General features: G+C 48.2%; 2 protein-coding genes across 3 annotated transcripts in view; one reads left to right on the plus strand and one right to left on the minus strand.

Moving 5' to 3' along the window:
• LOC149443158 (uncharacterized) overlaps positions 1-26611 on the plus strand; it is a 183554-nt gene that overhangs the window by 133589 nt on the left and 23354 nt on the right. The window lies entirely within an intron of this gene.
• Positions 1573-26577, minus strand: LOC149443166 (uncharacterized). 2 transcript variants are annotated; one of them, XM_089655819.1, is made up of 9 exons: positions 26387-26577; positions 23367-23476; positions 22945-23112; positions 22735-22858; positions 22520-22617; positions 22236-22436; positions 21945-22080; positions 20565-21674; positions 1573-6054 (listed from the first exon to the last, which is right to left on the minus strand). In XM_089655819.1, exons 2-9 carry the CDS (start codon positions 23448-23450, stop codon positions 4712-4714), a joined length of 3264 nt encoding a protein of 1087 aa, XP_089511945.1. In that variant the 5' UTR covers positions 23451-23476; positions 26387-26577; the 3' UTR covers positions 1573-4711. The 2 variants fall into 2 exon arrangements, with proteins under 2 accessions (XP_089511945.1, XP_089511944.1); XM_089655818.1 differs by lacking the exons at positions 20565-21674; positions 21945-22080; positions 22236-22436; ... (3 more) ...; positions 23367-23476; positions 26387-26577 and adding exons at positions 6877-7012; positions 7168-7377; positions 7457-7888; ... (2 more) ...; positions 8596-8704; positions 9396-9519 and having other exon boundaries at positions 1573-6609.

Consider the following 26611-nt stretch of genomic DNA (forward strand, 5'->3'; position numbering starts at 1 on the left):
CAGTGAAAACCAATACTGTTTTTTTGTGTCCATTGATGCCAATGCTGGGGGTTATTGTTGCAGTCACTGACACCAATGCTGGGGGTTATTATTGCATCTATTGACACCAGTACTGGGGGTTATTATTGCAGTCACTGTCACCAATGCTGGGGGTTAATATTGCATCCATTGACACCAATGTTGGGGGTTATTATTGCAGTCACTGACACCAATGCTGGGGGTTATTAGTGTATCCATTTACACCAGTGCTGGGGGTTATTATTGTAGTCACTGACACCAATGCTGGGGGTTATTATTGCATAAACTACACCAATGCTGGGAGTTATTAGTGCAGTCACTGACACCAATGCTGGGGGTTATTATTGCAATCACTGACACCAATGCTGGGGGTTATTATTGCATCCACTAGACCAATGCTGGGGGTTACTATTGCATTCACTAACACCAATGCTAGGGGTTATTATTGCATCCATTGACACCAGTGCTGGGGGTTATTATTGCAATCACTGTCACCAATGCTGGGGGTTATTATTGCATCCATTGACACCAGTGCTGGGGGTTATTATTGCAGTCACTGATACCAATGCTGGGGGTTATTATTGCAATCACTGACACCATTGCTGGGGGTTGTTATTGCATCCATTGACACCAATGTTGGGGGGTTATTATTGCAGTCACCGATACTAATGTTGGGGGTTATTTTTGTAATCACTGACACCAATGCTGTGGTTGTTATTGCATCAACTTGTACCAATGCTGGGAAATTTTTTTCATGTCAACTGACACTAATACTGGAGGTTTTTTGTGTCCACCGATACCAAAGTTGGGTGTTAGTATTGCATCCATTGACACCAATGCTGGGGGTTATTATTGCAGTCACTGATACTAATGTTGGGGGTTATTTTTGTAATCCCTGACACTAATGCTGTGGTTGTTATTGCATCAACTTGCACCAATGCTGGGGATTTTTTTTTAATATCCACTGACACCAATATTGGAGGTTTTTGTGTCCACTGATACCAAAATTGGGTGTTATTATTGCATCCTTTGACACCAATGTTGGGGGTTATTATTGCAGTCGCTGGCGTTGGAGGTTATTATTTCAGTCACCAATGCTGGGGGATAAATCCAAATTTCTCTTTGGTGTGCATTGGGGTACTTTGCAAAGCATGCAGCAGCCCCAAAATTTCCAGGTGTTGAGGTGCGTTAAAGCCCGCTCATTTTGAAGGGGTTGCCTATGTTGGAGCAATACACCTCAATGCACAAAAAAAAAAAGTGTGGCCTTCTTGGTTGACCACCACTGGTCCTAGGGGACTATGACTAAGCCATGATTGTGGAGTCACTCTAATCCCATTAACACTGTACATTATTACTAGTGACTGATGGAGTAGGAAAGTAACCTTTCCATTGCCGTCCTGTCTTCTAATAGGTCCACTAGAACCTTTATGGTCCAGGAGCCATTTTTGAAGTTTGAGTCCAGCCAGTGAGGAAGTGGCCTAGAAGGTCAGAAAGACATGCAGAATGTGGAAAACAAGGGACTCATGTGATAGAAAGCAGGCCGTACACAGATGATGTCTTTGAAAAAACTTTATTGAACCACGGACAGTGTACAGCATGTCCCCACAAGAAGAATCAACGCCGTTTTCACCAACTAGGCTTCATCCTAGAGATGGGGGTGGCTAGGGGGAAGTGCCCATAACACATGTCCCCTTTACAAATGTTTTTGATGTTCACTGAGCATTCTAGATACCATGGAAGGTTGAAGCAAATAGATGTCCTGTTGCTTGTTGGATACTGGTTGCTCTACGTAATAAACAGTCACACCTACAACTATATTGGAGGAACATTTGCTGCTTAGTACGGCTCTTCCATACATTCGTTAAGAAGTGGTGGACTTTGTAGGGAAATGGTTTATCCATTCGATAGCCCCGGCTGCCCAGCTGATATGGTCCAAAAAGACATGTTCCACAGAGGGGGCTGGAGTGACAGCTGGTTAAAGATAGCCTGGTGGGAAGAAGACATCATTTACGCCAGAGATTGGCTTGAATGAATGGTTAAAGATACCCAGGGCGCCATTCATAGAGGAACCAGGCTCCAGCTCCACAGCTGTGGTTTCCAAACCCTGGTAACAGGTAACACTGAAATTCCAAGGTTCCCAAGCAAGCTCCCTCTTAGCAACCACTCCAGCCCCTGTGCCATCAAAAGAAGAACATGGTCTCAAAACAAAGCCTATGGTGGTGAAACGCACACGCTAATATTTACAGAACGTTTAGAATGCTCAGTGAACATAAAACCCAGGATCAACGTTCTATAAATATTAGCATGTGTGTTTCACCACCATAGGCTTTGTTTTGAGACCATGTTCTTCTTTTGGTGGGACAGGGGTCGGGGTGGTTGCTGAAAGGGAGCTTGCTTGGGAACCTCAGAATTTCAGTGTTACCTCTCACCAGAGTTTGGTAACCATGGCTATGGAGCTGGAGCCCAGTTCCTCTACGAATGGCGCCCGGGTAGCTTTAACCAGCTGTCACTCCAGCCCCCTCCATGGAACATGTCTCTTTTTGGACCACATCAGCTGGGCATACGGGGCTATCAAATAGACAAACCATTTCCCTACAAGTCCACCACTTCTCAACGAAGGTACAGAAGAGCCATACTAAGCAGAAAATGTTCCTCCAATATATTTGTAGGTGTGACTGTTTATTACGTAGAGCAACCAGTACCCAACGAGCACCAGGACATCCATTTGCTCCAACCATCCATGGTATCTAGAATGCTCAGTGAACATCAAACCCGGGATAGATACCATGGATGTTTGTAGCAAATGGATGTCCTGGTGCTCGCTGGGTACTGGGTAAGCAGACTGCAAAAGCAGCCAAAGAGTTTTTTGAAGGGTAGAAGTGGAATGTTATGCAATGGCCAAGTCAATCGCCTGACCTGAATCCGATTGAGTATGCATTTCACTTGCTGAAGACAAAACTGAAGGGAAAATGCCCCAAGAACAAGCAGAAACTGAAGACAGTTGCAGTAGAGGCCTGGCAGAGCATCACCAGGGATGAAAGCCAGCGTCTGGTGATGTCTATGCGTTCCAGACTTCAGGCTGTAATTGACTGCAAAGGATTTGCAACCAAGTATTAAAAAGTGAAAGTTTGATTTATGATTATTATTCTGTCCCATTACTTTTGGCCCCTTAACAAGTGGGAGGCACACATGCAAACTGTTGTAATTCCTACACCGTTCACCTGATTTGGATGTAAATACCCTAAATTAAAGTTGACAGTCTGCAGTTAAAGCACATCTTGTTCGTTTCATTTCAAATCCATTGTGGTGGTGTATAGAGCCAAAAATGTTAGAATTGTGCCGATGTCCCAATATTTATTGACCTGACTGTAGATTTCCCGTATCTCCCCGGTGTCCTGCAGACAGATAGACATTTCCCGATGCCTCTTTATGCCTATTTATGGACCTGACTGTATTGGAGGAACATTTGCTGCTTAGTAAGGCTCTTCCGTACCTTCGTTGAGAAGTGGTGGTCTTTGTAGGGAAATGGTTTGTCCATTCGATAGCCCCAGATGCCCAGCTGATATGGTACAAAAAGCAACATGTTCCATGGATGGGGCCGGAGTGACAGCTGGTTAAAGATAGCCTGGTGGGAAGAAGACATCATTTATGCTAGATTGGCCTGAGTGAATGGTTAAAGATACCCAGGGTGCCATTCGTAGAGGAACCATAACCATGGTTACCAAACCCTGGTGAGAGGTAACATTGAAAATCCGAGCTTCCCAAGCAAGTTCCCTCTCAGCAATCACCCCGGCCCCTGTCCCATCAAAAGAAGAACATGGTCTCGAAACAAAGCCTATGGTGGTGAAACGCACACGCTAATATTTACAGAACTTTTATCCTGGGTTTGATGTTCACTGAGCATTCTAGATACCATGGAAGGTTGGAGCAAATGGATGTCCTGGTGCTCGTTGGGTACTGGTTGCCCAAGCTCCCTCTCAGCAACCACCCCGGCCCCTGACCCACCAAAAGAAGAACATGGTCCAAAACGGTAACGTGGCAGGACCTTCAAAGTGACTACTAGTAAAGGACTTGTCCTAGTTTCAAATGTCATGCAAACGTGGCTAGGACCCGGTAAAGCACCGATGGAGGGCCCAGGCGAGATAGAAGCCCGGATGGTCATAAAAGTCAACTAGTGACCATCTCCTTCGGGATAACTTGAAACCACAGAGTTCTCCAAGCAATGGTTCTCATGCAGCCCCAAGTCCGTGACCCGTGCACTATCCCCATGATATTCTGAGGTTTGGGCACACGTGGGAACACGCATCGTCAGTGAATATTTGGTGTATTGTAGAGTTTTTGGGGGAAGAACTAAAGTTTATTTTGTTTTTTGTTTTTTTATGAGGGAAGAAGCATCCTAAAGTTCCTTCAAGAACATTAACAGAAGCCTGGTGGGACTCATCTCACAGGTGAACCCTGCGTTCCAGCCAGGACCGAGATGCATTAAACCACAAACTGTGACAGGTAAACCCCACCGAGCTCCGCTCAGGACCGTCACATTTCTTTTACATTCGACCTGTTTCTGTAGGTTTCCAAAAATGTATAAATTTCGTCCTCTCTCTCGTCATGATGCGGCTTTTGCAGCACCTGATGTTCAGCAAGACGAGACCTCTGTGAAAAACATTTCCCGCACTCCGCTCGGAAATACGGCCCCTCACCCGTGTATCTTCCTCTGATGTGCGCTAAGATGGGACTTCTGAGTAAAACATTTCCCACACTCAGGGCAGAAATAAGACTTCTCACCCGTGTGAATCCTCTGATGTGCACTAAGAGTGGACGTCTGTGCAAAACATTTCCCGCACTCGGGGCAGGGATACGGCTTCTCGCCCGTGTGAGATCTCTGATGTACGTAAAGATGGGACTTGTGTGAAAAACATTTCCTGCACTCAGGGCAGGAAAACGGCTTCTCCCCCGTGTGAGATCTTTGATGTATAACAAGGACTGATTTCCGTGTAAAACATTTCCCGCACTCGGCGCAGGGATGCAGCTTCTCCCCTATGTGGGTTCTCTGATGTTTGGTAAGACAAGACTTCTGTTTAAAACATTTCCCGCACTCAGAACAGGAATAAAGCCTTTCCTGCATGTGGCAGATCTGATGATCAGCAAGACCGGACTTCCGTGAAAAACTTTTCCCGCACTCAGGGCAGGAATACGGCTTTTCTCCTGTGTGAGATCTTTGATGTACAACAAGGTCAAATTTTCGTGTGTAACATTTTCCGCAATCAGGGCAGGGATACGGCTTCTCGCCCGTGTGAATTTTCTGATGCATGCTAAGCAAAAACTTCCTAGAAAAACATTTCCCGCACTCAGAGCAGGCATGAGTCTTCTCCTTTATATGTGTTCTCTGATGTTTGGTAAGATAAGACTTAAGTGCAAAACATTTCCCGCACTCAGGACAGGAATACGGAAGTTCCTGTGTGTGGCATGTCTGATGCGTAGTAAGACTGGACTTCTCTGAATAGCATTTCCCGCACTCAGGGCAGGAATACGGTTTCACTCCTGTGTGAGATCTTTGATGCCGATCGAGGTCCGATTTCCGTCTGTAACACTTTCCGCACTCAGAGCAACTATACCGCTTCTCCAATGGGTGAACAAGTTTCTGTGGCTTACTTTTCCCATTTTCGAGATCAGAACGTTTTCCCCGCGTGTGGCATAACTGATGTTTAGTAAGATTGGAATTCTGTGAGAAACGTTTCCCGCACTCAGGGCAGGAATACGGCTTCTCCCCCGTGTGAGATCTATGATGTATGGAAAGATGGGACTTTTGTGCAAAACATTTCCCGCACTCAGGACAGGAATACGGCTTCTCACCTGTGTGGGATCTCTGATGTATGACCAGATCAGACTTTGATGGAAAACATTTCCCGCAGTCAGGGCAGATATGTAACTTCTCCCCCGTGTGCAACCTCTGGTGTCTGAAAAGACCATTTCTCCGTGAAAATGTTTTTCCGCAATCTTTGCAGGAATATGGGATTTCCCCTACGTGAGATCTTTGGTGTGCCACAAGTTCTGAGTTCCGTGAGAAACATTTCCCGCACTCAGGGCAGGAATGTAGTTTCTCACCCGTGTGAAATCTCTGATGTATAACAAGGTCTGATTTCCTTTTATAACGTTTTCCGCACTTGAGGCAGACATATGGCTTCTCGCTTGTGTGAGATATTTTATGCCTGGTAAGATAGAACTTCTCTGAAAAACATTTCCCGCACTCAGGGCAGGAAAATGTCTCCTCCTGAATCCCGGCCCCATCCCCCACAGGATGAGGTTGCCCGGAGTCCGAGGGATTCCATGGTCTCTCCACACTGGGAAGTCCACCTTCTATAGTGGACCTCATTGTCTTTTCTCCGGCACATGAAACCCCAGCCCCATCCCCCACAGTAGGAGGTTGCTCAGAGTCCGACGGAATCCATGGTCTCTCCACACTGGGAAGTCCACCATCCATAGTGGAGCTCATTGTCTTTTCTCCGGCACAATCTCCTGTGATGTCCTCATCTTCCATTTTACAACGTGGAGATAAAGTGAGATGATCCTTTGAGGGTTTCTCCATGGCGGGTCCTGGAAAAATAGAAAAACATCATCAATAGATAGGAGAGGGTTAGTTCACTTCCATCAAGATTCCATCTGGATCAGGGAGATAGGCGGGAGCAGATGTTCTCTGTAGATGTCCCAACCAGTTAGGACTCTTCCCCTCTTCAAAGAACCTTTGGTCCTCCCAGATCAATTCTACATTTACACCGCTTTGTCAGAGGAGCAGGAACCAATGTCGGCTGGAGGGGGGGGTGGTAACAGAGCAGAGATAAGAGAAGAATATATTCTGGTCACCTGTGCTGATCTCTGTAGGAGTGTCCTCCACTATGAATGTCCTCCTCATTCCAGCCTCCTCCGTATATTGCTGATCATCCCTCACATACGTCTCTTCTACTTCACCCTCAACTTTCATGTCCATCAGATCTTCACCCTAAACCAACAGAATGGCAGAAAATAACATCTGTAACACAGAAGGATTTATGATGTGAGATCACATAGAACATCTCATCTTGTAGAGTCCACACATCGTCTCCACATGTCAGAGTGTTCCATCACTTTATGTTCCTGACCCTCAACTCCACTTACCTGATGATGGTGAGGGATGGTGTGACCTTCCTGTGTGGAATCCCGGGAATACAGAGGACGGGGACATCTCTCTGGGGGGTTCCTGGTATTAGGTGGCTCCATCATGTCCTTGTGTCCTTCAGAAAACTCCTCCATCACTCCATACTCCTCATCCTCCTCTTTATACTCTTCTTTAATAATAATAATATTGTCATCCCCGAGGATTCCACTCTGAATATATAATAAAATATTTGTTGTAACAAGCATGCTGTGTATAAAATATAACTACCAATAACTGGTAATCATCTACCTGATAATGTTGTGCATAGTTGTGATCTTCCGGTGTGGAATCCTGGGAATACAGAGGACGGGGACATCGCTCTGGTGGGTTCCCATGATTGGATCTATCTACCTGATGATGGTGAGGGATGGTGTGACCTTCCTGTGTGGAATCCCGGGAATACAGAGGATGGGGACATCTCTCTGGTGAGTTCCCATTATTGGATCTATCTAACTGATGATGGTGAGGGATGGTGTGACCTTCCTGTGTGGAATCCCGGGAATACAGAGGACGGGGACATCTCTCTGGTGGGTTCCTGTAGCTGGATAACTCCACTATGGTGTCCTGGTACAGATCTTTGTGTCCTTCTGGAATCTCTGACTCCTCCATCACCCCATCCTCATCATCCTCCTCTGTTATCTGTTCCTGACCATCAACTGTAGAATCTCTCAGGTTTCCACTCTGAATATATAATAAAAATGACATCAATGGTAACAATGCAGATAATGTACAGATCCTAATGATACTATCAGTGATTGTTCCTCATCTACCCGATGATGGTGAGGGATGGTGTGACCTTTCTGTGTGGAATCCCAGGAATACAGAGGACGGGGACATCTCTCTGGTGGGTTCCCATTACTAGGTGGCTCCATCGTAAAGTTCTTGTAGAGGTCCCTTTGTTCTTCAGAAATCTCCATCATCACACCGATTGCCTCATCCTCCTCTTTGACAACAATATATTCTCCGAGGTTTCCAATCTGAATATATAAAAAAAACATTCTGTGTATAAATCATCATACCAATAATTGTCATTCATCGACCTGACACACACAATGATACAGTCACCATCCAGACACATCCCTTGTCTGTTACTGGAGAATGTCCCAGAATTCCCAGCACCGCTCACCTCTCCTGTCAGCAGCTCCATCATCTTCTTGGTGACTTCTAGAATCTTCTGCATGTTGTGTCTCTCAGGGTTTAGGGAGTCACATGGAGGCACTGTGATGGTCATAGCGTCACCTGACTTCAGAGGAGGAAATCTCTGTATTGGGGAACCAATAGGAATATCATGTTAGACTCCCAGAATCCTCCTCACCTCTCCAGTCGGGTCTGTGTTTTATTAATAGAGATAAGAGTGATGTCATGTGACCTCCCAGAATCCTCCTCACCTCTCCGGTCAGCAGGTAGATGATCTCCAGGGTGAGGTTTAGTATCCTCTCAGTCATGTGACTCCGGTCCTTCTCCATCCTCATTGGTCATGTGATCTATACAGGTTTCCTGTAGACCAATAATTGATAACAGAGAATGATCTGGACTGTACTGGTTGTACAATATTAGGATGGGGGGGAGGGGGTAATATGAGGGTTTCTATTGGGGATGAACAGCCCCCCAGTGGGATTACACACAGAGACACAATCAGGTTAGTGTTCGCTTTGGTTTTGGGGGGCCTCTAACTCTTTGGTCTCCCAATAAAAGTATTCCTTATGTTCCACTGGTGTATAGCCAAATATGATAGAGCCATGTATTCCGAGCGGTACACTCAGGTACGGCAGTTAGGTGGGTTGTTGGGTCTGAAGACCTTCTCCATAGGAGCCATGGTTTCCATACACTGCCTTGATGGTGGCCACATAGCCAGACACAGCTGGACGAGGGACGGTTGGGGACAGACCAGTTTGGTTCTTGCTTAGGGGTTGTAACGGGCGATATGATCAAATTATTTCTTATTACCTCCTCTGCTGCCACTTCTACCAACGTCTCCTCTATACTTCCTCCCGACTCACCTCTCTACTTCCAGCAATGTCTCCTCTCTACTTCCAGCAACGTCTCCTCTGCTGCCTCTTCCACCAACGCCTCCTCTCTACTTCCTCCCAACTCACCTCTCTACTTCCAGCAACGTCTCCTCTCTACTTCCTCCCAACTCACCTCTCTACTTCCAGCAACGTCTCCTCTCTACTTCCTCCCAACTCACCTCTCTATTTCCAGCCACATCTCCTCTCTCCTTCCAGCAACGTCTCCTTTTTACTTCCACCAACGCCTCCTCTCTACTTCCTCCCGACTCATCTCTCAGAACTGCCTATTTATACCTGACATCACTTCCTGTCTGTAGCTGACATCACTTCCTGTCTTCCATAGAGACTTCCTGTCTGGGTGGAAGTGAGATCCCCACCTTGTGGAGCTCAGAGGAACTGCAGCCCCGAGAAGCGTCTGGTAGTGTGACCCCGGCCTTGTGCTGGGTGTGTATGGACTGTATGTCCTCATAGAGGGGTCACCTCCACTCCCACCAAGGGGGGTATCATAGGATTTTTGTATCTTTAACCCCATCCCCTCCAGAGGATTCCCCCGCCCCCCCTCCTTCGTGACCAGGCAATTTTTTGCGTTCCGGTGCCACGTTACTTTAACTGACAATTGCGCGGTCGTGCAACGCTGCACCCAAATGAAATTTACGTTCTTTTTTTCCAGGAATAGAGCTTTCTTTCGGTGGTATTTGATCACCTCTGCGTTTTTTTATTTTTTTTGCATTAAAAAGACCCAACAATTGTGAAAAAATATATATATATATTTGTGAGTTTTTGCTATTAAACATGTCCAATAAAAAAAAATTAAAAATTGCCTGTGTGTGTTTTTTTTCTTTTGCGCTATAAGCAAAAAAAGACTGACAATTTTGAGGAAAAAAAAACAATATTTTGGACTTTTTGCTATTAACCGCCTCCCGCCCACCATATAGTCCAATGACTGGCTGTTCTCTCGTTCTGGGAGGAGTCATATGATATCCTCCCATTCTCACTGCACATGCGTGGCTCCAGGAGCGTGCGGCGATCGGCGGTGTGGACACAGCGGATCACCGATCCACGAAAAGAGCCGAAGATGTTGGCTCGGTCATGTGATCAGCTGTGTCCAATCACAGCTGATCGCATGTAAACAGGGAAATGCCGGTTATCGGCATTTCTCTCCTCTCGAGCTGTCACGCTGACAGGAGAGGAGAGGTGGTAATCGACATTCCCCGGAGGGGACATGTACACTGATCATCAGGGCACTGATGATCAGTGTGCCCTGACGATCAATGTAGCCCCAGCAGTGCCACCTGTCAGTGCCTATCAGTGCCAGCTCTCAGTGCTCATCCATACCATCTATCAGTGCCACATCAATGCCACATATTAGTGCACATCAGTGCCTACCAGTGCACATCAATGCCACATCTCAGTGCCCATCTGAGCTGCCTTTCAGTGTCACCCATCAGTGCCAGTCAGTGCCACCTATCAAAGCCAATCAGTGCCACCTATCAGTGCTGCCAATCAGTGCTACCTGTCAGTGCCAGTCAATGCCACCTATCAGTGTGCATCAGTGCTGTCTATCAGTGCCGCCTAACAGTGCCAGTCAGTGCCACCTAACAGTGCCAGTCAGTGCCGCCTATTAGTGCCATATATGAGTGCTGCCTTTCAGTGCCCATCAGTGATGCCTGTCAATGCCCATCAGTGCCGCCTACCAGTATCCATAAGTGCAGCCTATCAGTGCCCATCACTGCAGCCTCATTAGCGCACATCAGTGAAGGAGAAAAATCACTTATTTACAAAATTTTATAACAAAAACAAAGAAAAAACTTTTTTTTTTTCAAAATTTTCAATGGCTTTTGGTTTGTTTAAGAAAAAATAAAAAACCCTGAGGTGATTAAATACCACCAAAAGAAAGCTCTATCTGTCACAAAAAATGATAAAAATGTCATATGGGTACAGTGTTGCATGACCGCGCAATTATCATTCAAAGTGCGACAACGCTGAAAGCTGGAAACTGGCTTGGGCAGGAAGGGGGTAGAAGTGCCCTGTAGGCAGGAAGGGGGTAGAAGTGTCCGGTAGGCAGGAAGGGGGTAGACGTGCCCGGTAGGCAGGAAGGGGGTAGAAGTGTCCTGTAGGCAGAAAGGGGGTAGAAGTGCCCTGTAGGCAGGAACGGGGTAGAAGTGCCCTGTATGCAGGAAGGGGGTAGAAGTGTCCGGTAGGCAGGAAGGGGGTAGAAGTGTCCTGTAGGCAGGAAGGGGGTAGAAGTGTCTTGTAGGCAGAAAGGGGGTAGAAGTGCCCTGTAGGCAGGAACAGGGTAGAAGTGCCCTGTAGGCAGGAAGGGGGTAGAAGTGCCCTGTAGGCAGGAAGGGGGTAGAAGTGTCCTGTATGCAGGATGGGGGTAGAAGTGTCCGGTAGGCAGGAAGGGGGTAGAAGTGTCCTGTAGGCAGGAAGGGGGTAGAAGTGTCCTGTAGGCAGGAAGGGGGTAGAAGTGTCCTGTAGGCAGGAAGGGGGTAGAAGTGTCCGGTAGGCAGGAAGGGGGTAGAAGTGCCTGGTAAGAAGGAAGGGGGTAGAAGTGTCCTGTAAGCAGGAAGGGGGTAGAAGTGCCCTGTAGGCAGGAAGGGGGTAGAAGTGCCCGGTAGGCAGGAAGGGGGTAGAAGTGCCCGGTAGGCAGGAAGGGGGTAGAAGTGTCCTGTATGCAGGAAGGGGGTAGAAGTGTCTGGTAGGCAGGAAGGGGGTAGAAGTGTATGGTAGGCAGGAAGGGGGTAGAAGTTCCCAGTAGGCAGGAAGGGGGTAGAAGTGCCCAGTAGGCAGGAAGGGGATAGAAGTGTCCGGTAGGCAGGAAGGGGGTAGAAGTGCCCGGTAGGCAGGAAGGGGGTATAGGTGCCCGGTAGGCAGGAAGGGGGTAGAAGTGCCCTGTATGCAGGAAGGGGGTAGAAGTGTCCGGTAGGCAGGAATGGGGTAGAAGTGTCCTGTAGGCAGGAAGGGGGTAGAAGTGTCCGGTAGGCAGGAAAGGGGTGGAAGTGCCCGGTAGGCAGGAAGGGGGTAGAAGTGCCTCATAGGAAAGGAAGGGGGTAGAAGTGTCCTGTAAGCAGGAAGGGGGTAGAAGTGCCCTGTAGGCAGGAAGGGGGTAGAAGTGCCCGGTAGGCAGGAAGGGGGTAGAAGTGTCCTGTATGCAGGAAGGGGGTAGAAGTGTCTGGTAGGCAGGAAGGGGGTAGAAGTGTCTGGTAGGCAGGAAGGGGGTAGAAGTTCCCAGTAGGCAGGAAGGGGGTAGAAGTGCCCAGTAGGCAGGAAGGGGGTATAAGTGCCCAATAGGCAGGAAGGGGATAGAAGTGTCCGGTAGGCAGGAAGGGGGTAGAAGTGCCCGGTAGGCAGGAAGGGGGTATAGGTGCCCGGTAGGCAGGAAGGGGGTAGAAGTGTCCTGTAGGCAGGAAGGGGGTAGAAGTGTCCTGTAGGCAGGAAGGGGGTAGAAGTGTCCGGTAGGCAGGAAAGGGGTAGAAGTGCCCGGTAGGCAGGAAGGGGGTAGAAGTGTCCTGTAGGCAGGAAGGGGGTAGAAGTGCCCTGTAGGCAGGAAGGGGGTAGAAGTGTCCTGTAGGCAGGAAGGGGGTAGAAGTGTCCTGTAGGCAGGAAGGGGGTAGAAGTGTCAGGTAGGCAGGAAGGGGGTAGAAGTGCCTGGTAAGAAGGAAGGGGGTAGAAGTGTCCTGTAGGCAGGAAGGGGGTAGAAGTGCCCTGTAGGCAGGAAGGGGGTAGAAGTGTCCTGTAGGCAGGAAGGAGGTAGAAGTGCCCTGTAGGCAGGAAGGGGGTAGAAGTGCCCGGTAGGCAGGAAGGGGGTAGAAGTGCCCTGTAGGCAGGAAGGGGGTAGAAGTGTCCTGTATGCAGGAAGGGGGTAGAAGTGCCCTGTAGGCAGGAAGGGGGTAGAAGTGCCCTGTAGGCAGGAAGGGGGTAGAAGTGCCCGGTAGGCAGGAAGGGGGTAGAAGTGCCCGGTAGGCAGGAAGGGGGTAGAAGTGTCCTGTATGCAGGAAGGGGGTAGAAGTGTCTGGTAGGCAGGAAGGGGGTAGAAGTGTCTGGTAGGCAGGAAGGGGGTAGAAGTTCCCAGTAGGCAGGAAGGGGGTAGAAGTGCCCAGTAGGCAGGAAGGGGGTATAAGTGCCCAATAGGCAGGAAGGGGATAGAAGTGTCCGGTAGGCAGGAAGGGGGTAGAAGTGCCCGGTAGGCAGGAAGGGGGTATAGGTGCCCGGTAGGCAGGAAGGGGGTAGAAGTGCCCTGTATGCAGGAAGGGGGTAGAAGTGCCCGGTAGGCAGGAAGGGGGTAGAAGTGTTCTGTAGGCAGGAAGGGGGTAGAAGTGTCCGGTAGGCAGGAAAGGGGTAGCAGTGCCCGGTAGGCAGGAAGGGGGTAGAAGTGTCCTGTAGGCAGGAAGGGGGTAGAAGTGTCCTGTAGGCAGGAAGGGGGTAGAAGTGTCAGGTAGGCAGGAAGGGGGTAGAAGTGCCTGGTAAGAAGGAAGGGGGTAGAAGTGTCCTGTAGGCAGGAAGGGGGTAGAAGTGCCCTGTAGGCAGGAAGGGGGTAGAAGTGTCCTGTAGGCAGGAAGGGGGTAGAAGTGTCAGGTAGGCAGGAAGGGGGTAGAAGTGCCTGGTAAGAAGGAAGGGGGTAGAAGTGTCCTGTAGGCAGGCAGGGGGTAGAAGTGCCCTGTAGGCAGGAAGGGGGTAGAAGTGCCCGGTAGGCAGGAAGGGGGTAGAAGTGTCCTGTAGGCAGGAAGGGGGTAGAAGTGTCCTGTATGCAGGAAGGGGGTAGAAGTGCCCTGTAGGCAGGAAGGGGGTAGAAGTGTCCGGTAGGCAGGAAGGAGGTAGAAGTGCCCAGTAGGCAGGAAGGGGGTAGAAGTGCCCTGTATGCAGGAAGGGGGTAGAAGTGTCCGGTAGGCAGGAAGAGGGTAGAAGTGTCCGGTAGGCAGGAAGGGGGTATAAGTGCCCGATAGGCAGGAAGGGGATAGAAGTGCCCGGTAGGCAGGAAGGGGGTAGAAGTACCCTGTAGGCAGGAAGGGGGTAGAAGTGCCCTGTAGGCAGGAAGGGGGTAGAAGTGCCCGGTAGGCAGGAAGGGGGTAGAAGTGCCCTGTAGGCAGGAAGGGGGTAGAAGTGCCCGGTAGGCAGGAAGGGGGTAGAAGTGCCCTGTAGGCAGGAAGGGGGTAGAAGTGCCCGGTAGGCAGGAAGGGGGTAGAAGTGCCCGGTAGGCAGGAAGGGGGTAGAAGTGCCATGTAGGCGAGGGGTTAAACATGTCCAATAAAAAATTAAAAAAAATTGCCTCTGCGGTTTTTATTTTTTTGCGCTATAAGCAACAAAAGACCGACAAAAAAAACAATATCTTTTACTTTTTGCTATTAAACATCTCCAATAAAAAAATTTAAAAAATCAAATTTCGTCATAAATTTCGGACAAAATGTCTCCTGCTCCTGATATGTGTAAATTTATTGGTTTACGTGAAAGTTATAGCATCTACAAATGGCGGTATAGATACTGTTTTTGTTTCTCTTACTAGTAATGGCGGCGATCAGAGACTTACAGCGGCACTGCGGCGGGCATTCTGACACTGGGGGGGGGGGGGACTGACTTGGTGTCACTGACATCCCCAGTGACACCAATACAGTGATCAGTGCTAATAAAAAATCACCGACACTATACTAATGGCACAGGGCAGGAAGGGGTTAACATCTGGGGGGATCAAAGGGTTAATTGTGTGCTGTCTTTCACTGTAAGCATGCTGCTTTGCAAAGCCATACAAAACAGTGTGCTGGAGCTGACAGGGGAGAGATCTGTATTGTTTACATACAGGTCTCTTCCCCGTCGGTAATGCTTAGAGATTGCCGGGTGCTGGTGGGGACTCACCAGCCGGGACCCAGTGACTGACAGCCAAGGCCACGAATGGTGGCGCGTGTAGGCCCCCTACCCAGAACTGCAAAATCACATATATATACATGATTTTGCACACCCGTGCCGCCCAGCAGTATATCTACTATAGGCCGGAGGGGAAGCGGTTAAGTTGAGCTTCAGGTTCAGGTCAACCATGAGTTCCATCTAAACTCAAACCTGAATGTAAACCTATAACCAACAACGAATAGGTTGATTCGCAGTCGTGGTCACTGATTACCAATAATGCATTTCCCGACCTTCAAACTTCTTATGAAGGGGACTGTCATGTATGGTTGGAGCCACGGACCCTCCATGCTGGTTGGTGGTGTACTCGGAGAGCAGACCCATACGGGCTGGTGCAGGGAAGCTCAGAGATGAGGATCTTGGAAAGTACGGGAATGTCGAACTCCCAGGAATGGCGGGAGGATAGTGCAGCACTGGGGTGCTGGTCTTACAAGCAGGCAGGACATGGAATACTTGTGAGAGACATTTACAATGGTGGGGTGCTGGGTTCACAGGAGTATCTAAGCAGCAAGGGGGTGCTGAGCTTACAGGAACACAGAGGTAACGATACGTATGAGGAATACTGGGGTGCACAGGGGTCCCAGGGAATGCAGGGACACAGGATACAGATGAAGAGTCTAGGATGGTACTGTCTGGGGAGAAACAAGCCTGCCCGTATGTACAAAGAAGGTGAAGTCCCTTGGAAGGGTGGTTAGGCACAAAGTCTAAGAAACCGCCTGGTCTTCTCCAGAACTCCTGATGGTGGAGATGGGTTGCATTGCAGACAATCCCCAAGTTGCTGCTCTCAGACTCACCTGAGCAGGCAGCAACTGGGAACTAAGGCCTGATAGGCAGGGAAGAGTCCCTTGCAGCACTGAGGTGCAAGGATAACAGGAAAGTAGGGAGTACAGCGCAAGCTGGTAGGTGTGCATGGAAACACACAGACACCAAGAACGGGATCACGGAGACGCTCAGGACAACCAGGAGAGAATGCACGGAGACACCCAGGAATCTTTAGGAGCAGGTAGAGGTGCACGGAGATGCCAAACTGGAAATAGACTAGAAACTAGGAATCTTCTCTGCTAAGAATGGGGTACACTAGGAACTTCTCAGGAAGCCAGGAGGTGCACGGGGACACCAAACTGGAAATAGACTAGAAACTAGGAATCTTCTCTGCTAAGAATGAGGTACACTAGGAACTTCTCAGGAAGCCAGGAGGTGACAGGGACGCCAAACTGGAAATATTCTTGAAACTAGGAATCTTCTCTGCTAAGAATGGGGTACACTAGGAACTTCTCAGGAAGCCAGGAGGTCCACAGGGACACCAAACTGGAAATAGACTAGAAACTAGGAATCTTCTCTGCTAAGAATGGGGTACACTAGGAACTTCTCAGGAAGCCAGGAGGTGCACGGGGATGCCAAACTGGAAAAAGACTTGAAACTAGGAATCTTCTCTGCTAAGAATGGGGTACACTAGGAACTTCTCAGGAAGACAGGAGGTCCACAGGGACACAAAACTGGAAATAGACTAGAAATTAGGAATCTACTCTGCTAAGAATGGGGTACACTAGGAACTTCTCAGGAAGCCAGGAGGCCCACGTGGACACCAAACTGGAAATAGACAAGAAACTAGGAATCTTCTCTGCTAAGAATGAGGTACACTAGGAACTTCTCAGGAAGCCAGGAGGTGCACGGGGACACCAAACTGGAAATAGACTAGAAACTAGGAATCTTCTCTGCTAAGAATGTGGTACACTAGGAACTTCTCAGGAAGCCAGGAGGCCCACGTGGACACCAAACTGGAAATGGGCTAGAAACTAGGAATCTCTGCTAAGAATGAGGTACACTAGGCACTTCTCAGGAAGCCAGAAGGTGCACGGGGACACCAAACTGGAAATAGACTAGAAACTAGGAATCGTCTCTGCTAAGAATGGGGTACACTAGGAACTTCTCAGGAAGCCAGAGACACGAGGAAGCACTGGCGGGACACTAGGAATCTTCTTGGAACCACTGAGGGACCTGGCACTAAGAACACTACCTGTTGCTCAGGCAATATCAGAAGGAATGAGCCAAGCTTAAATAGAAAGGGTGGTCTGGCTGGCCTGGGGTGTAGCTAACTGAATCAGCAGCAGTTGGTTGGTCTTGAACACAAGTCTTGTGGAAGAACAGGGAAGAGCAGTAACTTACAAGTTAAAGCCATTGAGTTCCCCGCTGCCGGCATTACTCGGCAATTAAATTTTTTTTTTTAATGGCATGGGGGTCCCCCTCAAAACCCATAACAAACCCTTATCTGAGCATGCAGCCTGGCAGGTCAGGAAAGGAGGGGGACGAACAAGCATCCCCCCTCCTCAACCATACCGGGCCACATGCCCTCAACATGAGGGGGGTGCTTTGGAGCAGGGGGGCTCCCCCCCAAAGCACCTTGTCCCCATGTTGATGGGGACAAGGGCCTCTTCTCCACAACCGTGGCCGGGGGGGGCTTATCAGAATAAGGGGGCAATAAGAATAAGATCCTGCACCCCCCCCCCATGTGAATGAGTATGGGGTACATGGTACCCCTACGCATTCACAAAAAAAGTGTAGTAAAAAATTACAGCAGACAGGCTTTGATGAGTTCTTTATTAAAAACAAAAATAAAAAGTGTCCCTGAAGTAGATCCAACGTCAATCACGATGCCCGCCTCCACCGCCGCTACCCAAAAAAAGGAAAAAAAATGCTCCGTCCTCGACGCCGGCTCCCGTCTGACAGCTGTGCCCGACTACAGTTCTTACATAGGGCGATGACGTCCCTGCCCCATGTGACGTCATCATGTCCTGTAATTGGCCGAAGTATGGCAACTGACCTGTGGTCAAGTGTCATGCTTTGGCCAATCACAATGCACGGTCAGGGTGCAGTGCATTGTGGGGCATGGCAGGCAAACAGCCTCCCAAACGCCCTTACAGTTCGTGTGTTTGCCGAACACTCGAACGGCCGATGTTCAGGTGGAACTTGTGTACGACTCGTACATCAAGCCCAACACTGGAGGGGTCAGACCTTCAGAAAAGCTGACCTTAGCCTGCCTGCGAAGCGTCTTGTTCGTCCAATGTATACAGCCTACTACAGGAACACCAACATTTCCAGGGAGAAAAATGTGGATTAACCTGACAGTTAATGCTTCCTGCTTGGGGATCATTAGAATTCCGAAACTAAAAATCAGGCTGGCCTCTCACCACATGAATAAAGGCTACATAGTACCCCTACTCATTCACCAAAAAAAAAATGGTGGTGGGCTTCCTCCTCTATTAAATGTGCTACAATCAGTGCATTGCAGTAGGTTTTAAGTGACTATACCACCCTTTTATATTCACAGTGAACAGACCCTTCAGCTCACCCCTACTCAATACACAGAATCCAGCGACCTGCCGAGCAGAATGGGAGATGTTGATGGTCTCAGAATGGAGTTGGTGTTCCAGAAACACGGCTTGACTCCTCCCAAGACTGGGCTGTTTGTAGAGGGACACGGGACATAGAAAAGATGGAGGGGGGTTTCTCTATGTTAGATGTGATGTGAAAGTGAGGAAGAAAGATGATCTTGTGGTTGGAGGTGGTGATGGTGCGGAGGAGGAATTACGGGAGGAATGATAGATGGGTCTATGGACTGATGGACTTATCATTGGAGTATACTACAGACGTCCTGAGGTCTACAAGAAGGGGGAGAGTCGGCTGTTCCAACAAGGTGATGGTGCAGAGGAGGAATTACGGGAGGAATGATAGATGGGTCTATGGACTTATCATTGGAGTATACTACAGACGTCCTGAGGTCTACAAGAAGGGGGAGAGTCGGCTGTTCCAACAAGGTGATGGTGCAGAGGAGGAATTACGGGAGGAATGATAGATGGGTCTATGGACTTATCATTGGAGTATACTACAGACATCCTGAGATCTATGAGAAGGGGGAGAGGACAAGCTGGGAACACCAAACTACTCAGACACAAGATGAAGACTAAAACTAAAACCAACAGGATGGGCCATACTTGTAGTGTTACAATATGGAGAAGGAGGAGAAAAGAGGAGAAGGGAAAAGGGAAGAGAAGAATAATCTTGTGATTGGAGGTGGTGATGGTGCGGAGGAGGAATTAAGGGAGGAATGATAGATGGGTCTATGGACTGATGGACTTATCATTGGAGTATACTACAGACGTCCTGAGGTCTTTTATGAAATTCTCAGGTATCTTCCCACCTATAGAAGTTATACTAACCGGCTTGTAGTTACTTGGTAAAGAATTTGAACACCCTTTAAATATAGGCCCCACATTGGCCTTGTGTAGGGGTACCGAGTTAGTTAATAAAAAGTCTCTAAAAATTTGAAATAATGAGTTTGAAATAACAGAACTCAGCTCTTTCAGGACACATGGGTGTCATTGGAGTATACTACAGACGCCAGAACCAGTAAAATTAAAGTAAAACACTAAAACTAAAACCGATGTGCCTTAATTGTAATAAAAGACAAAAAAAAAGGAACCTTTAACAGTACAAATCTGAAGGCAGACTTTTATTTAAAAAAAAAAAAAACTTACAAAGAATTGAAATATTTTAAATTTATATCTCCATTTGTTTCAAATACAAAATCCATTTTGCTATGATATCACCATCTGTATACGGTAAGTGTGGTCTATCCCTGCCCAGAGCGGTGTGGGCTATTCCTGCCCAGTGCAGTGCGGTCTATCCCTGCCCAGAGCGGTGAAGTCTATCCCTGCCCAGAGCGGTGAAGTCTATCCCTGCCCAGAGCGGTGCGGTCTATCCCTGCCCAGAGCGGTGGGGTCTATCCATGCCCAGAGCAGTGGGGTCTATCCCTGCCCAGAGTGGTGCGGGCTATCCCTGCCCAGTGCGGTGTGGTCTATCCCTCCCCAGAGCGGTGGGGTCTATCCCTGCCCAGAGCGGTGGGGTCTATCCCTGCCCAGAGCGGTGGGGTCTATCCCTGCCCAGAGCGGTGGGGTCTATCCCTGCCCAGAGCGGTGGGGTCTATCCTTGCCCAGAGCGGTGCGGTCTATCCCTGCCCAGAGTGGTGGAGTCTATCCCTGCCCAGAGCGGTGCGGTCTATCCCTGCCCAGAGCAGTGCGGTCTATCCCTGTACGGATCTAAACACTTGAATGTTCAGGGGGGTGCTTACAGCCACCGCTTCTCTCATTGACTTTCACATGCTGACGGCATGGAAGGCTTCTCTCTTCCCCAAGCACAAAAACATGGCCGTCTGCACAGAGGTACGGGTCCAGGTGCCCTTGTAAATGAGGTCTAATACACCCCAAACTGTATGTGGGGGTTCCTTGAGGTTTGACAAGACTTGTGTGAGAAACATTTCCCGCACTCAGGATAGGAATATGGCTCCTCCCATGCGTGTGATTTTTGATGTGTGACAGTTTCTTAATTCTGTGGATAACATTTCCCGCACGCAAGTCAAGAAATCCGCTTTTCTCACATGTGTCCCCTCTGATGCTCAGTAAAAGTGGACTTCCGTGTAAAACATTTCCCGCAATCAGGACAGGAATACGGCTTCTCCCCCGTGTGGGATCTCTGATGCCTGTAAAGATTGCTCTTCTGAGCAAAACATCTCCCACACTCAGGGCAGGGAAATGGCTTCGCGTTTGTGTGCAGTCTCTGATGTTTGATGAAAGTGGACTTATCTGAAAAACATTTCCCGCACTCAGGACAAGGATATGGCCTCTCCCCCGTGTGAGTTCTTTGATGTATAACAAGTTCTGATTTTCCTAGAAAACATTTCCCGCACTCAAGGCAGAAAAACGGTTTTTCATTTGTGTGTGACTTCTGATGTTTGGTGAGACTAGTCTTATCTAAGAAACACTTCCCGCACTCAGGACAAGCATATGGCCTCTCCCCTGTGTGAGATCTTTGATGAATAACAAGGTGGGATTTCTGATGAAAACATTTCCCACACTCAGGGCAGGAATACGGCTTCTCACCCGTATGTAATCTGTGATGTCTGGAAAGATGGGACTTCTGTGAAAAACATTTCCTGCACTCAGGACAAGAATATGGCTTTTCCCCCGTGTGAGATCTGTAATGTATGTCCAGTTCTGATTTATGAAGAAAACATTTTCCACACTCAGAACAGGAATAAATCTCTTCACCTGTGTGAGATCTGTAATGTACAGAAAGATGGGCCTTCTGTGAAAAACATTTCCCACAAACAGGACAGAAAAACAGCTTCTTCTCTGTGTGAGATCTCGGATGTCTGTCCAGTTCTAATTTTTGAAGAAAACATCTTCTGCAATTGCAACAGGACTGAAGCCCCTCACCCGTGTGAGATCTCTGATGTACAGAAAGACTTAATTCGGAGCTAAGACTTTCCCCACTTTCTGGATAGGAAAACGTCTTCTCCCCCTGAACCCCGGCCCCATCCCCCACAGTACGAGGTTGCTCAGAGTCAGAGGGATTCCATGGTCTCTCCACACTGGGAAGTCCACCATCCATAGTGGAGCTCATTGTCTTTTCTCTGGCACAATCTCCTGGGATGTCCTCATCTTCCATTTTACAACCTGGAGATAAAGTGAGACGATCCTTTGAGGGTTTCTCCATGGCGGGTCCTGGAAAAATAGAAAAACATCATCAATAGATAGGAGAGGGTTAGTTCACTTCCATCAAGATTCCATCTGGATCAGGGAGATAGGAGGGAGCAGATGTTCTCTGTGGATGTCCCAACCAGCTGGGACTCCTCCCCTCTTCAGTCGAAGGGCCTTTGCTCCTCATCCCAGATCACTTCTACATTTACACCGCCTTGTCAGAGGAGCAGGAACCAATGGGGGCTGGGGGGGTGGTAACAGAGCAGAGATAAGAGAAGAATATATTCTGGTCACCTGTGCTGATCTCTGTAGGAGTGTCCTCCTCTATGAATGTCCTCCTCATTCCAGCCTCCTCCGTATATTGCTGATCATCCCTCACAAACGTCTCTTCTACTTCACCCTCAACTTTCATGTTCATCAGATCTTCACCCTAAACCAACAGAATGGCAGAAAATAACATCTGTAACATAGAAGGATTTATGATGTGAGATCACATAGAACATCTCATCTTGTAGAGTCCAAATATCATCTCTACATGTCAGAGTTTTCCATCACTTTATGTTCCTGACACTCAACTCCACCTACCTGATGATGGTGAGGGATGGTGTGACCTTCCTGTGTGGAATCCTGGGAATACAGAGGACGGGGACATCTCTCTGGTGGGTTGCTGGTATTAGGTGGCTCCATCATATCCTTGTGTCCTTCTGAAAACTCCTCCATCACTCCATACTCCTCATCCTCCTCTTTATACTCTTCTTTCACAACATTATCCTCGAGGATTCCACTCTAAATAACAATAAAATGTTAATTGTTGCATTGAAACATGCTTCTATATAAATCTCAGCTACCAGTGATTGTTCCTAATGTACCTGATGATGGTGAGGGATGGTGTGACCTTCCTGTGTGGAATCCCGGGAATACAGAGGACAGGGACATCTCTCTGGTGGGTTCCCATGACTGGATCCATCTGTAGGAAACACACACACTAAACTGAATCCATTGTTTCTATGTGTTTATCAGATGATGGGGGATCTAGGTGGAGCCTCCGTACTGCTCTCTCCTTTCCAATAAAGTCTCCTCTTACCCGGTGATGTGAGGAGCGGCTGATTGTCCATCATGATGTCCTTGTAGAGGTCCTTGTGTCCTTCTAAATACTCCCACTCCTCCATGGAGAAATAGACAGTGACACCATGACACCTTATAGGAACCTGACACACACAATGATACAGTCACCATCCAGACACATCCCTTGTCTGTTACTGGAGAATGTCCCAGAATTCCCGGCACCGCTCACCTCTCCTGTCAGCAGATGGACCATCATAGTGATCAGTTCCAAGATCTTCTGCTCTTTGTTCCTCTCAGGTATCGGAGAACAAGGGGGCGGCACCATGGTGGGGCTCTGGGTCCTGCTCCATCCTCCTGAGATTGGCTCCCCACTAGATTTCTTCAATACAACATAATCCTACAGATCAGGAGAAAGAGAAACCGATATCAATCATCTGACATCATCTACATGTCTACAAGAAGAACATGGTCTATTGGCCAGACTACACCAGAGTGATGTCATGTGACCTCCGAGAATCCTCCTAACCTCTCCGGTCAGGTCTGTGTGATGTCATGTGACCTCCCAGAACCCTCCTCACCTCTCCGGTCAGGTCTGTGTTTTATTAATAGAGATAAAAGTGATGTCATGTGACCTCCCAGAATTCTCCTCACCTCACCGGTCAGCAGGTAGATGATCTCCAGGGTGAGGTTTAGTATCCTCTCAGTCATGTGACTCGGGTCTTCCTCCATCCTCATTGGTGCCGCCACCTATGAAGGTTTCCCTGTAGACCGATAACATTGATGAGAGAATGATCTGGATTGGTTGTACAATCATAGGATGGGGATATCAGGAGGTAATATGAAGGTCAGTATGGATTGTAGAACTATGGCCTCAAGTGGGAATATATTTAATCCAGACTGTTTGGTGTTTGCTATGATTCTTGGTGTCTGGGAGATGTATACAGTTTGTCCTCCTGGGTCACAAATTCCATTTTCTATGTTGGGTGTGTTGTGTTTCTGGACTCGTTTAGTATTAGATCTTCAGACAAGGAATGATAAATAGGATCTTCTACCTTTTTCAATGGTTTTGCTCTCAGGCCCTGCTGTGAGGTCAGTGTGAAGTCATAGGATTCTCTGGCCTTGGTTGGAGGAACGTTGGGAGGAGGAGCTGTGAGGCCAGCGTGAAGTCATAGGATTCTCTTGCCATGGTTGGAGGAACATTGGGAGGAGGAGCTGTGAGGCCAGCGTGAAGTCATAGGATTCTCTGGCCTTGGTTGGAGGAACATTGGGAGGAGGAGCTGTGAGGTCAGTATCTTAGACTAAAACTCAAGAAACGGAGAGGAGAAGGATGGACAGGAGGAAGGGATGATGGAAGACGTTTTGTTGACCAGCATAGAAAAAGGAAGAAAATAGGAAAAAGAATGAGGGAAGGTCCAGTCTGTGCAGGAATTAAACTAAGAACATCCTTGAAACATTTTGCTACCAGCAACATATATCATAGCATCCAGGAATACATGTAAATGTCACAGCCAACTGTTGGCTTTCAGATGGAAGTGATCTGCTGGCTGTAGAGCCCTGAATGAGTGATTCCTTCCCTGCCATTGGTCCTGGGCTCCTCTCTCCACCTGAGGGCCCAGGACCCATATGGCAGATGTCACCAAGTAGAGGGAAAGGAGACCAGTAAACTCCCATTTGCTGCTCTCCCCTAGCTAGTCAAAAAATGGAAGCGATGAGGATTTTGTCACTTCTGGCCGGGCAGAACTAATGGAGCACACTCTTTTCTAAAGTGAAACCTAAAACCTTCTACCCCCAAAAATTGAGCCGCCATGTGCACACACATGTACATAAATGCATACGTCAGGGGTGCCTACGTACGATAACACCGATAGCACCACACATGTTACATATCACCAGGCACATGTAAGTGAGAGCGATCGTTATCAGACTGGTATTCATGGTGAACTCTAACATGATGACCTCTGAAGGCTTCTAAAGCATTGTCTGTGGACACTTTTGGGTATTGAAGTTCATATCCAATTTTTGAAGGCTTGACATGTTGGGTGTCTATTTACTCATCTTTAATATTTTACCAAAAATATTATATTGTGTTTGTGTGCCCTAAAGTTAACTTCAGAGTATTTCTGTACTGAAAATGTTCTCTTGATAAACCATGTAATATCGTGTGATGTAAACATTTGGGACTACCTCCATTAAATTCTTGGAGGGTCTCTGCTCTCAGGAAATATGTCATGTGTGCGTTTTTTCAGTAATCTTCATAGACGTCACAGTGACGATGGAGGAAGAGGACGGACGCGACGGTGGAGGAAGAGGACGGACGCGACGGTGGAGGAAGAGGACGGACGCGACGGTGGAGGAAGAGGACGGACGCGACGATGGTGGAAGAGGACGGACGCGACGATGGAGGAAGAGGACGGATGCGGCGGTGGCGGAAGAGGACGAACGTGACAATGGTGAAAGAGGATGGACGTGGTGATGGTGGAAAAGGACGGGCACGACGATGGAGGAAGAGGACGGGCGGGACGATGGAGGGGGGTTACTGGGTGTAAATAAAAAATAAGATCTTATTACCTACTCTACTGCCACTTCCAGCAATGTCGTCCTATGTATACCTGACATCACTTCCTGTCTACCATAGAGATTTCCTGTCTGGGTAGAAGTGAGATCACCACCTTGTGGAGCTCAGAGGAACTGCAGCCCCGAGAACCATCTGGTAGTGTCACCCCGGCCTTGTGCTGGGTGTGTATGGACTGTATGTCCTCATAGAGGGGTCACCTCCACTCCCACCAAGGGGGAGAGGGGAGGGAAATAGATGACTGCTTGGGATGAGCAAATTTATGATTTTGCAGCATAAATGATTATAGATATGGTCATAATTAGCCTTCATTTTCCACTATGAGGCACTGAGTGTAAGAAATATGCATGAAAAAAACCTATCTACCTTGATGAAAACCTTCCTATGTGGCTTTGCGAGCCCTGTGATACCCCAAAAGAAGACCCAGGCAGAGGTGGAATGAGTGAATCACCCCCTCACTGTCCTCATGAGGTACCCAGCAGCAAGCAGTCCACCTCTACAGCAAGAGCAGTCAGGAAGATTAGGGTCGACCCCACACCCCAATACTGATGGGATGGGGGATCACCCCTTCTCTTTCTTTATGTCTCATATCTGGTATATGGATGCAAAGAACCCCAGCAGTGAGTAAAGGGTGGAAATGGCTTCTGATCTACCATCCATACCAGACCCTTATGTACGGTGAGGGGAATCCCTGGTTGTTTGCTCACAAAATGAAGTAGAGCGGTTGAAGCTGTCCATTGCCGGAACGTTAAAGTGCTTTTTTTTTGGTGCCCCTTGTATCTATAAACATGATGTTGGTAGAGTTCAGCAATGCCCGAGGCTTCATAAAAGCCCATATAACTCTTCTGAGATGGAGGCAGGTTTTACTTAGTATTCCCAGACTGGAGCTGAAGGTAGGGTGGCCATCTCATCCCTTAAAAACCGAACACATATTAATGACGCAGGTTCTGTTGCTGATTAAGGTGCAAATTCAACCCACTTGGTGCCTTATCCGCATTAAATTAGCCTCAGAACCCGTATAATTAATGTGTTTGGTTTTAAAGGGATGAGGTGGCCAACCCTAGCTGAAGGAAGCATTATATGGAAGCCGTTGACATACCTTCAATACCTGGAAGTGCTGGGTATTCTCATTGGCTGCAAAAAAAGAAAGGAGCTGCAAGGAAGCTCAGGTAAGGTTAGTATGAAAAATTTCCATCTCCCTTGGTAGAGCCGGGTTCACACTACGAGACATTTCTCAGGGGGCCACAGTTCCTCTGAGCTCCATAAGGTGGGGATCTCACTTCTACCCAGATAGGAAGTCTCTATGGAAGACCGGAAGTGATGT

Source organism: Staurois parvus, unplaced genomic scaffold (assembly GCF_062004578.1).
Source record: "Staurois parvus isolate SC_StPar_1 unplaced genomic scaffold, SC_StPar_1.0 ptg000874l, whole genome shotgun sequence".
NCBI lineage: Eukaryota > Metazoa > Chordata > Amphibia > Anura > Ranidae > Staurois > Staurois parvus.

What these genes read in the sequence shown, in the direction of transcription:
- LOC149443166 (XM_089655819.1), bottom strand. Translation starts at nt 23,450, where the DNA reads ATGAGGATGGAGGAAGACCCGAGTCACATGACTGAGAGGATACTAAAC. An exon ending in TCTACCTGCTGACCGGTGAG is followed by an intron (nt 23,113 to 23,366) that starts GTGAGGAGAATT and finishes CCTGATCTGTAG; the next exon opens with GATTATGTTGTATTGAAGAA. An exon ending in GCCGCTCCTCACATCACCGG is followed by an intron (nt 22,618 to 22,734) that starts GTAAGAGGAGAC and finishes TGTTTCCTACAG; the next exon opens with ATGGATCCAGTCATGGGAAC.